The 12,918-nt window shown below is 33.5% G+C and overlaps 1 protein-coding gene across 1 annotated transcript; it reads left to right on the forward strand.

Annotated features, from left to right (window-relative positions):
- The first annotated feature begins 762 nt into the window (after positions 1–762).
- On the forward strand, positions 763–6,422 carry LOC131648518 (uncharacterized). The gene is made up of 7 exons (XM_058918293.1): positions 763–1,360; positions 1,448–1,534; positions 1,855–2,092; positions 2,177–3,150; positions 3,263–4,483; positions 4,878–5,735; positions 5,845–6,422. Exons 1-7 carry the CDS (start codon positions 763–765, stop codon positions 6,420–6,422), a joined length of 4,554 nt encoding a protein of 1,517 aa, XP_058774276.1.
- The last annotated feature ends 6,496 nt before the right edge of the window (positions 6,423–12,918 follow it).

Raw genomic sequence — 12,918 nt, forward strand, 5'->3', positions numbered from 1 at the left:
TGTTACAAGATTATTGTCATGAATTTATTTTATAAGCTCAAATAATAATTTTTGCATTAATGTTTTTGGGTATAGAATAAAAATTCCCATATATAAAAATACACTAACAAGTCGCTTTTATAAATATACAGTAACATGTCGCATATATAAAAACACACTATCAAACACTTTTTTGCAACAAATAGTGTTTTGAGGGGCTACCTTTATACGTAACTTTTCGTATTAATTTATATGTAAATTTGCCCTAAAAGCGCGATCAAAGAATAATTATTAATATGTAGTTTATGTTTTGTGCTATACGCAACTTTTGGTAGACCCATGTAACTAAAATGTCAAATAATATATATACTTAAGAGAATAAGGTATTATACATCTTAATACAATAATGTGTTCACCTTCTTCATAACTATTGGTATTCCTTTGTTTTATAATCTAGCAAAATAAATTAAATAGCTGCCAGTGATGTCATTTAGGGTTAATTTTAATAACTGCACGTTAAAATAATAGTGTTACGTATTAATAATGACATTTAGTTTTTCCATGCTAGCTATTCATTGATGGCGTGGCTATTTTGTTAAAGCATGCTCTTCCCCTTAATCATTTCGTTAACATTAAATGAATCTTGATTAACAACATGTCATCTATATATTACACTTAGAATACTGCAGATGCTCATAAACATATTAAATAGAGTTTGGTAATCCATCAGTGGATTTTAATATGGATGATGAGAATTTAATATTTTTACGTCAGATCAACAAAATGAAAGCTGCTAAGGCAAGGTTTAATAGAATGAATGTCCTCAGGCAGAAGAAGGCAAAGCGGTTGAAGAGAGCAAACAAAGAGAATGAGTGTTTCTTCTCTCCATCTTCCGTCCAACAATCTTCGTCGTTCCGAACACCTTTATCAACCATAACTATGAATACCATCAACATTTCATCATCATATTCACCTAACCACTTTCAACCATCTTCTTCAAGTCCCCAACCTTCAAACAGATTGGGTCTGAATTTAACAAACAAAGATAATGACATTTTCTTCTCTCCAATTTCCGTCAAAAAATCTTCGTCCTTCCAAACACCGTTATCAACTATAACAATGAATACCATCAACATTTCTGAGTCATCTTCACCTAACACATGTCAACCATCTTCTTCAAGAACTCAACCTTCAACTGTTGGGATTTTAAAATCTCGGAGACCCATCATATATCGTTCGAACGGATTGGGTCTGAATTTGACAAAAAAATTTAACAGCACCGTTAGTGGTTCAAATGATCATCCTGAGGTTTCTGCATCTCCTGTCCCGGACACGGACAATAACAATTTATTTTCGAGTTCAGATGACAATAGTACAGAAAGTATATGAATATTAAGTACTTCTATCATTCATAACCCCTTATCAGATTGTAATTATCAAATAACATGCAATTTTTTTTATGCTTCAGGTTTTGAAACGGACTCCGATATTGAATACCCGGATGAAGGTTATAACATCTCTACAGACCTGCATTCTGCAACGACTTCTTCAAATGGTAATGCATTCCCCTGTGCATGTTAAATTCATTATTACATATCTGCGTCATTATACGATGTAGTTGAATGTAATACTACAATAAAAATATTATACTCAAATACTTTTTTTTTAATAGGATACTACGATGTAGGAAACGCTACTGTTGTATGTCAATAGTGCGGTGCGCAAATGTGGTATCTTGAAAGAAAGGAAAAGAATCGAAATAGATCTATTCCAAAATTTTCAATGTGTTGTCGAAATGGCAAGATTCAACTTCCATTTCTCAAGATGCCACCTAAATATTTGCAACATCTCCTATTTGACAGTGATACGGTTCAGTCTCGCAATTTCCAGCAAAACATACAATGTATAACATGATGTTTGCATTCACATCTCCTGGTACTAAGATGGATAACCGTTTTAACAACGGAGGTGGTCCTCCTACTTTCCGTATTCAAGGGCAGGCCTGTCATAGAATTGGTAGTATGTTACCCATGCCGGGACAGACTCCAAAATTTGCCCAGCTATATATTTACGACACTGAACATGAAATACAACACAGGAATAAATGGATGAGGTATTCATTTGCCAATTATTTTTTGTTACGTCCATATTTGTTTGTTGAGACTTTTTCATAATTTTTTTAATTTATGTTATGTAGAACAAAAACTGGCGTTGACATTGATATTGTTACAAAATTATCTCAAATGTTGTACGAACACAACGTACATGCTCAGTCTTTCCAAATGGCAAGAGATATTTTGTCTCAACAAAGTGTAACAGATTTGAAATTGAGACTTATTTCAGACAGAAATACTGATGGACGTATTTATAATCAGCCAACTGTTTCCGAGGTTGCCGCTTTGATAGTTGGTGATGTCGATACAGCTGAAAAAAGAGATATCATAATGCACAAACAGTCGGGCGCTCTTCAAAGAATTGATGAGTATCATACTTCTTATCTTGGATATCAATATCCATTGCTTTTTCCATATGGTGAGGATGGATATAGGCCAAATGTGAAACATCGGGATCACGGTCGCGTTGTACGTTCCACCACACCGAACAGTCCTGATGAATTGGAATATGACGATGTTCCATGGGAAGAAGCTACGAAGAGAAACAGGCTAACGATAAGAGAATGGATGGCATTCCGAATACAATCAAGACAGAACGAGGCACCGACACTGTTAAGAGCTCGAAGGCTATTCCAACAATTTTTAGTTGATGGTTATACAATGTTGGAATCGGAGAGACTTAGATGGCTTCGTAAAAATCAATCCAAATTAAGGGTTGGAAAATATCACAATTTGAATGAGTTAAACTCAAACAGGGTGACACAAGGCTCAAGCACCGGAAAAAGAGTAGTTTTGCCGTCTTCATATGTTGGCAGTCGTAGATATATGGATCAACTATATTTTGACGGAATGGCAATTTGCAGCTATGTTGGTTTTCCTGACCTATTTATAACATTTACATGTAATCCAAACTGGCCGGAGATACAACGTTATGTCAGACAATCAAACTTGAAACCGGCCGATCATCCAGACATTATTTGTCGAGTATTTAAAATGAAGTTTGATGAGTTACTGTCCGATCTAACCAAGAAATCTGTCATGGGCAAGGTCCTTGCCTGTAAGTACATTTGCTTTCCTTTATTCTTCCAAACTTAAATTTTTCCTTTTAAATGGGTTGACATATTTAGATGTTGCAATTTAATATCAAATATATGACATTTCATTAACAGATATGTATACCATTGAATTTCAAAAGAGGGGTTTGCCACATGCTCACATAATAATTTTTCTTCATCCGACCAGTAAGTATCCAAATGCAGATGATATTGATAAGATAATTTCAGCTGAAATACCTGACGAGAATTCTGATCATGAGCTTTATGACTTGGTAAAGTCACATATGATACACGGTCCATGCGGAAGACTTAACCTAAATGCACCGTGTACAAGGGATGGGAAATGTTCCAAGTATTTTCCAAAGGAATTCCGTCCTCAAACAATAGTCGATCAAGATGGCTTCCCTGTTTATCGAAGAAGAGACAATGGTCACACTGTGTTAAAGAATGGAATTCGGTTTGATAACCATCACGTTGTACCATACAATTCAGGATTGTTAAAGAAGTTTCGAGGTCACATAAATATGGAGTGGTGCAATCAAAGTTCTTTGATAAAGTATTTGTTTAAATACATCAACAAAGGTTACGATAGAATCACTGCTGCCGTTGTTAGGAATGATGAGGTGAGCCAAAATGCACAGAAAAATATCGACGAGATTAAACAATATCTTGATTGCAGATATGTTTCTCCTTGCGAAACATGTTGGAGAATATTCTCTTTTCCCATACATGGAAGAAAACCCGCGGTTGAGAGGTTATTTTTTCACTGTGAAGGAGAAAATTCTGTGTTTTACAGAGACATGGATCGCTTAGATACCGTGTTGGAAAAGCCAAGTGTCACGGAATCAATGTTTACTGCTTGGTTTGAGGCAAACAAAAAATATCCTGAAGCCAAGGAGTTAACATACAACAAGTTTGTTGGAAAGTTTGTTTATGTAAAGAAAACAAGGGAATGGAAACCGCGGAAAAAGGGTTATACAATTGGTAGATTGGTATGGGTTCCTCCAAGCTCGGGTGAGCTGTACTATCTCAGAATGATGTTAACGCATGTAAAAGGTCCACAGAGTTACGAAGACATAAAAATAGTTAACAACAAAAGATGTAATTCTTTCCGCGATGCTTGCTTTGCTATGGGATTTATTGGCGACGATAGGGAGAACATCGCCGCCATTGAAGAGGCAAGTCACTGGGGATCTGGGCATTATTTGAGGTTACTTTTTGTTCATATGCTGCTATCAAGCAGCTTGAATAGACCAACACATGTTTGGAAAAAAAATTGGCAATTATTATCGGACGGCATATTATATGAACAACGTAGAATTGCAAACAATAGAGGTTAGTATTGATCAATACTATATAAAAGAATATATAGTGCATGCAACCCATAACGGTATTGAATTATTTTTTGCAGAGTTGATTTTGTCAAATGAAGAATTGGTCAATTTGACATTGGTAGAAGTTGAAAAATTACTTCAAAAGAACAGGAAGAGTTTATCCGATTTTGTGGGAATGCCACAACCAAATGGATATGTTGTTTAGCAATTAGGCAACAGGTTGATTTATGATGAACGTAACTACGACATCATAGAACAAAGTCAAGAATACAATACATTATATCAACATCTCACAGGTATTTGTGCATTTCATTTTTTTGGGTTTTATCTGTTACCATTTTTCGTATCTTATTTGTTGAAAACCGTAACATATAATTTATTACGATTATAATTAGATGAACAAAGAACTGTTTTTAACACTATTATCGGCGCTGTCAATAACGAAAGAGGAGGTGTCTTTTTTCTGTACGGATATGGTGGCACGGGAAAGACGTACATTTGGAGGACATTGGCGTCTTGCATACGTTCGAGAAAACAGATTTGCTTGACTGTTGCTTCATCTGGTATAACGTCTCTTTTGCTACCAGGAGGTAGAACAGCCCATTCAATGTTCAAAATTCCAATCCCAACATTGGAGGAATCCTTATGTGACATCCCAAAGAATACTGATCGAGCCGAGTTGCTTCGGTCAGCCAAATTAATTATATGGGACGAAGCTCCAATGGCTAACAAGTATTGTTTTGAAGCACTGGAGAAAACCCTTAAGGACCTTATGTCCAACACAAAGCCTTCCAAGTCTATTTTTGGTGGTAAAGTTGTTGTTTTTGGCGGTGATTTTCGTCAGATCCTTCCTGTTATTCCAAGGGGCAGCCGTTCTGACATCATTCACGCGAGCATCAACTCTTCATACATATGGGATCACTGCAAGGTTCTCAGACTAACAAAAAACATGCGTTTGTTGCAATCCACCACACCTTCAAGTTCAACAGAATTAGAAGAGTTTTCAAATTGGATTTTAGATGTTGGAGATGGAAAACTGGCTGAACCGAATGATGGATATGCAGATATTGACATACCAAAGGACATGTTGATATCCAATTTTGATGAACCGATAAAGGCAATTATAGATTCAACCTATCCTAACTTTCTGCAGAATTACAAAGATCCCCAATACCTTCAATGTAGAGCAATATTGGCTGGAACTTTAGAGACAGTTGATGTCGTAAATCGTTATGCGCTAGATATGATTCCAGGTAATTATAATATACGTTGTTGGGAAATGTTTATCAATTAAATTTTTTTACTGATAAATTATATTTTTACATTCTGATACAATCTTTTGCCTTGATTGAAATTATGTAGGAGATGAAAAGATTTTTTTGAGCTCCGACTCAGTTGATCAAATGGACACTGATGCTTGCGATTCTTTTGATGCTTTGACAACGGAATTTTTGAACACCCTGACGGCATCCGGTCTTCCACAACACAACATTAGACTTAAAGTTGGGACCCCTATAATGCTCTTGAGAAACATCGATCAATCCGAAGGGTTATGCAACGGTACAAGACTCATTGTTACAAAATTGGCCGACCATGTTATAGAGGCAAGGATTATCTCCGGTAAAAATATCGGAACTTCATTTTATATTCCAAGAATGGATATCTCTCCAACACAATCACCCTGGCCTTTTAAATTAACAAGAAGGCAATTTCCAATCATTGTGTCCTACGCAATGACGATTAAAAAGTCGCAAGGTCAGTCGTTAGACTATGTTGGGTTGTATCTGCCAAGGAATGTCTTCAGCCACGGTCAATTGTACGTTGCAATATCAAGAGTGAAAAGCAAAAACGGTCTCAAGATACTAATCTACGACAAAGACAATGAAGCGGCAGACACTACCACCAACGTGGTATTCAAAGAAGTCTTTGAAAATGTCTAATTATAATCCATTTAGTTAGTATCATTTTGTAATGCAGTGTTGTTCAAATTGTCATGTGGATGATTGTTGTAGTGTTGGTATTAAATTACAAATACTGAACCTGTTAAATGCATCATCTGAGTTTTTTGAATACATTCCAAAGCACAACCACACGGTTCCTTTCTTATTTTAATAAAATTTCACATCTATTTTAAAGTTACACAATTCAAAAAAGGGTTAAGAACTAATATAATCTGAGAATCCAAAACAGAAGTCTACATATATCACACACACCAAGAGAAATTATAAAACAGACAGAACAACTTAAAGTTAACAACTTTCTAATTCTTTTAAAATTAATACTATAGTTATATTATATATATATATATATATATATATATATATATATATATATATATATATATATATATATACAGCACCCATTCATATAAAATTACTACTATAATTACCAATTAAAAAAAAGTACTGATACTATCCTGTATGGTTATCCAAAAATTGTTTACAACAAAATGAAATTAAACTTTCTTAAAAAGCCAAAATAGTTCACAGAATTATAAAACAACACATAAGCTATCAGCAACACATTCTTCAGTAATTCCCACGGACAACACAGACCAGAATTTCTTCGACAGGTGGGTACCTAATGGTGAATTGCAGAACATCGCCTTTCTTGAAAGTCCTGCTCTTCCCAAACTCATACCACCCCCTGCAAAGAAACATTTCATTCTTATCTTCTCTCTTCTTGAGCACACAATTGTAGGCCCTGTGTCTGTCCGTGTCATACAGCCCAATGGTGTCCTTGCCTTCCAATTCACACCCAGTTATGACCTCAGCAGGAATTTGCTACAATTCATTATAAATTACAGACATTAGCAAATGGAATACTTTCGGTCACTTAAATTTAAATTATACATAACTTATTGTTTTATTAAGAACTTACAAGAACTTGCGTGCCCATTGATGGTGGGTTTGTAACCACCTTAATCCAACTTTTTTCATTTTGAATTACAACCGAATCATCATTATGCCTGTATTTCAAATAAACATTTAAAACTATTATATTATTAACCAAATCTAATACTAAAACGGAATATACATTTACAAATACGACACTTCTATATAGTTTTAAACATATAACATAAATTAAATATACTTACCCTTCCATATCGGATGATATTGAAACATGGTCATCTTCATCCTCTTCCATAACTTATTTTCCCTTACTGTCTGATTCCCTTTCTTTTGCAATGTTACTTGGTCCTTCTTGGTTGATTTTGCTCTTAGACGGCTTATTAAATTCTTTGCCATACCTCTCTTCACTGCATCCAGAAGAAACACAATAAACCATTCTTTCTAACATTTTAACTACAATCACAGCCTTATTATCATTATTTATTACGCGATTATTATCATCTTTAAATTACATGTATTAAATCTTTTCCTGCTATCAGGGTACTACTAACATGCAAACAATAAATATATAAATACGAAATAGCAAGTCTATTGTATCTAAACATTTAAACTATAATCACACGACTTTTATCATTATTTATTACATACTTATTATGATATTTTATCTTAGAGACATCCAACATTCATCCAGAAACGCATCCAAACATTAACGGACATAATTTTTAAAATAATAGACAGGCCAAGCAATTAATATCTAAGTAACATATATAGTGTATACGTTTTACCTTTCAGAATCTGAAGACAATACAATCACATGTCTTTGGGCTTCTCTTCTCGACATTCTTTTCCTTTTCCCGGCACCAACAACTACATGTTCTTCAGTTTTTGCTTCAGTATTTGCAGAACGGTTTCCGTACACCCCAGATTTGCTTGATTGCCATGCTGCCTTCCATTCTATTGAAGTGCGACGTTTCGCAAGACCAGCCATTATTGCCTTAAAATCATTTTCGCGTCTCCAAAGGCATCCCTTCCACTTTTTACGGTTATTCCTCTCCCAAACTTTCCTCCATTCCACTACAACATGAATCAGTTCCAACACCCTGCGAATCTCAGCCTCCCTCCTCAGTCTTTCCCAATTGTTCTCCATTCGAAGTTGCTCGATCGTCCTAAAATTGCAACAACAAAAATTATAGGGGAAAAAAACAACAACAATGAACATGCAACTCACATCTCTTCAGATTTAACAACATCTACATATTTAATAGACAATATAAGCATTCAAGCTAAATGCAATTCACATCTCTTCAGATTTAACAACATCTACATATTTATTAGACGATCTATACATTCAATATACATGCAACTCACCGATCGGGAATGTCATATGGCGGAGAGTACGTCATTGCCCAGCGAAAGTTTTCTTTGCTACGTCGACCAACTGCTCCTCACCAGTACGAAACCCTAACGTCCTTTTGAGAAGTAATGTCTCTTCACTTAGGATCCCAACTTCTTTATCTATACTTCTTGAACGAAACAACGATAATTTAATACTATAGTAAAGGAAACAAATGTATCTGAAAGGTTAGTTGAATAGAAATGTAATACAATTGGTTAAGATAGGAGGTCCAAGCGCACGATTCCAATAAAATCTAAATGCTTATTTTTTGATACTCAACAGCTTTTTTGGTTATAATAGACCAAGCGATTTCCATTTTTCAACAACTTCCTATATATGATAATAGGCACACACTTAAAGGTTGGGCCGTGGAACATGTCCACATATATTGTAATCTATAGATAATAGATGCACTAACTATTTATGTTTTAAATATAAATCTTATTCTATTCAAAATACAACATAAATTAATTCCTATAGTTTCTTATTTATTCCTAAACATCTATTTAAAAATTCAATAGATTAGGCACTCATTTATTTTCATCTATTTTGAATACATTCTTAATAAATACAATAAAAAGGAACTCATATCATAAAGGACAGCATTGTAACAAAATTATAGTTTTCATATTTCCATTAAAAAAACCACATTAAAGTTAGATGTCACTATATTTATCCATAACATACAAAAAAACTTATATTTTGCAGACATACAAAAACTATATTCATATATTATGTTTGTTAGATCCCCCCACGACACTAATTCATCATTTTAATATGTCAAGGTACATTTCTATGATTTCCAATGTAAAGGAGCAACTATTAATTATGTAGAACATCAAAATAATATAAAATTTATATTTCAAAATAATATTATATCAAGATAATATGAAATTTATATTTCACAATAATATTATATCAAAACACTTATTGTTGGCCCTTAACATGTTGGAATTTTTAATTGGGCCGCGTCATAAAATTTTTAAATTTCAATTTCTTTTGATACATTTTTTAACGTTTAAGATTACTTAATATGACTTTTTTAACAAATAAGCCCTACAAATTTTTTAATTTCTTCAACTATTAAACTTTTTTAAAAGTAAAATTATTACCGTTTTCTTTTACAGTTCCCTTTTATCAGTCCCATAATTTAATATAATCAGGATATTTATCTACAACCATACTTGAAAACAATGTACATTATTGAAAGAAGTTTGCTTCATAAATTTAGTACACCGTTTTTAAAATATTTTATTAAATTCATTGGATGTTTTATCAATTTATTAGACCAATAAAACTGTCTCCAAATGATTAAATTATAGGTTATATCTTTTTTCTATTTGACAGTGTTAAACAACACATATCAAGTTTCTGTTTGTAATGGTAGAATGGTTGATATAAAATTCAACATTACTACATAAAGATTAAACTCATGTTATACAGGTTTTTACAATTATAAAAACATTTGATTGTATCATTCGCAATTATAAAAAACAGGTCTTTAAAAAGTCACCATCCTAACGCCTTTCCACAATCAAATGCACATAAGGCGAAAACCGCAACATGCTCCAGATTAAAGTATCGCCATTGCAAAGTTTGATACTCTTAGCTAATTCATACCAGCCCTGAGCCATGTACCTTTCATAAGTGCTTGGGACTCCTTTCCTCCTCGCCTTATGAAGGCTGCAGTTGAACACCTTTCGAGTCGCCGCGTCTACAACTTTAATTTCATCCTGATATACTCGGAGGCATTTCTTAGCTATTTCCTTTGGAAAATGCTGCATAAATACACAGATATTTTAGTATACATTTCATGTTGTTCCTATATTATATGAATACGAATCACATTAGATTGTGTTATCTTACCATCACATTTTTTGCACTTTTTTTGCCGTTTGTAATGCGAGTTTTCCAAGTGAATTTCTTTGCCCCATTCGACAACTCCTCTGTAATATCAGTAGACGCCTTCCCTTTCCCTTTCTTTGATTGATTTCCCTTTCTCAATATATGCGGATGGACTGTTCCCCGTGATGAAACTGCCCGAACGACCTTTTTTACCTTTTCTTTAATTCCTACACTTCGTTCACTACCCATATTTTTCTTTGAAACCATCCCTGGATCACCATTCACACTGTCAATCGTCTTATCCCCAATCGTTTCTTCCATTGGCCCCTCCTTTACATCAAGAATCACAACATTGTCATGACTTGACGGTTGAGGAACTGCAGTGGCGGATGTCGTAGCCATTTGATCAACCCGATGTATTTTCCCATGTTCTTTTACTCTTTGCGCTTTCTTCGAAGCTTTTTTTGCCTTATCTGCATTGTACCCCGTTTCAGCAACCAATCCATCTATCACCCTCCATGCTCCTTCGTCGCTAACAACCAAAAACAATCATAACAATAGTTAAATATTTATCTTATAAATTTAAAGAAATGATTAAGCCATTTGAATTACTCAATACAAATTATCTTGATACGAACAAATTCAAGATTGCTGAAGTTTCACAGGAAATGAATATGAACAATCAACAAATATTCTGAATATGAACAAACAATATATGTAAAAGGATCCTTAATAGAAACACAGTCTTAATACGAACAAGAGATTACCTAACAGTAGTAAGAACCCAAGAATCACTAATCGAACCTGTTGTACTCTGTTTTTGTCAATTCAGACTGAAATACACATAAACCCTAATGACTCTTGGTCCGTATTTTTTTAACATACACCCACATACTTAGAGAATCTTCAAAAACCTTCACAGAAAAAACACGACACAACCGTCAATGTTTCATCACCCATACATCTATAATAGCCATAAGAGGGCATATATCACAGTTAATGTTTAAAAAGTTGAGTTCAGAAATTTTTTCAATTGCAGATAAATAATCGCCTTTAGCAAACACATGCATCTCAACCCATTTAGAAACAATAACGCTTCAACACTGAAACTTGAAATAATAACAATCAGATTGATATTCTTAAAGTAACGATGAAAAGTAGTACCTGATTTCTACGCCGTCTTCGTCCGATATACATCGGTGGACAGTTTTGCTTCCTCCGGTCATCTTCTCTAGCATGCAGGAAATCTGAATTGACCGTACTGTTCAAAAAGCTCGCGCGTTTGGTTTGCCGAGCCTACTTTTGTTTTCAATAAAAAACGAATTCATAAGCTGTCTCTTTGCTTCCGCATAATGCTGGGCAATTTACACCTATTAATTACCAATGGGCCAAGAAAATTGTTGGGTTGCCCTGACCAAGAAAATTTGCAATGGCCCAAGAAATGTAGAAGCGATTGACTATTATGTTTCTTTAACAAACGCAATTAATAATTAATAGATTGTTTTTAAAATAATTCACTCATCATATTAAAAGTAATGGTTTTTTTTTATATAATTTAAATAAGTCATATATTAATTTATTATTATTATTTACATCTTATTTACCAGTATTAAATACACTTTAAAATAATTGTAACAAACAAAATGTGTCCAATATATTTTTTACCACTCATATCATATGTAACATTTCTAATCATTGCATTAAAATATATTCCCATTTCATATCATGTATATTTAATTTTATATATGAAATTCACACAATGTCAAAACATTTTTGTTGGGCATCAACATTCAACTGTTTAAAGTATTTCATATATACAATGATTGTCATATGTATATTTTATTGCAAATATACTCTTAACAATTATATTGAACTAATAATCTTTTGAAAAAAAAGTACATAGACATAACAAAATTAAATCCCAACATAAACTAATTTATCTAATAATTTACAATTTTGTACATCCCCAGGACATTAGCCACATATATTCCCCTATTAACTTCACATATCTTCCATAAATAAGTAAAATATAAAATATACACAATCAATAACAAATTGTAACTGTCAAACAATGACTGCTACAAAACCAGCAAATAAGAGCAATTGTAGAACAGAATATCATAATATTAAATTTGCAAAGTTCTTATCAATCCATAGGCAATTACTATCCAAACAGAAATTCTGAAGATTAAATAAAACAAGTTTTTAAAATTACATTCAAATTCAGTAAAATTAAAATTACTAAACCAAGCAAAATGATTCATCCAAAAAATATTGTTCTTCAAATAGTTGTCATCAATGCATCCAGCATAACCATTAACACATCAACAAATCACCATCACC

Source organism: Vicia villosa, linkage group LG1 (assembly GCF_029867415.1).
Source record: "Vicia villosa cultivar HV-30 ecotype Madison, WI linkage group LG1, Vvil1.0, whole genome shotgun sequence".
NCBI classification, from domain to species: Eukaryota; Viridiplantae; Streptophyta; class Magnoliopsida; order Fabales; family Fabaceae; genus Vicia; species Vicia villosa.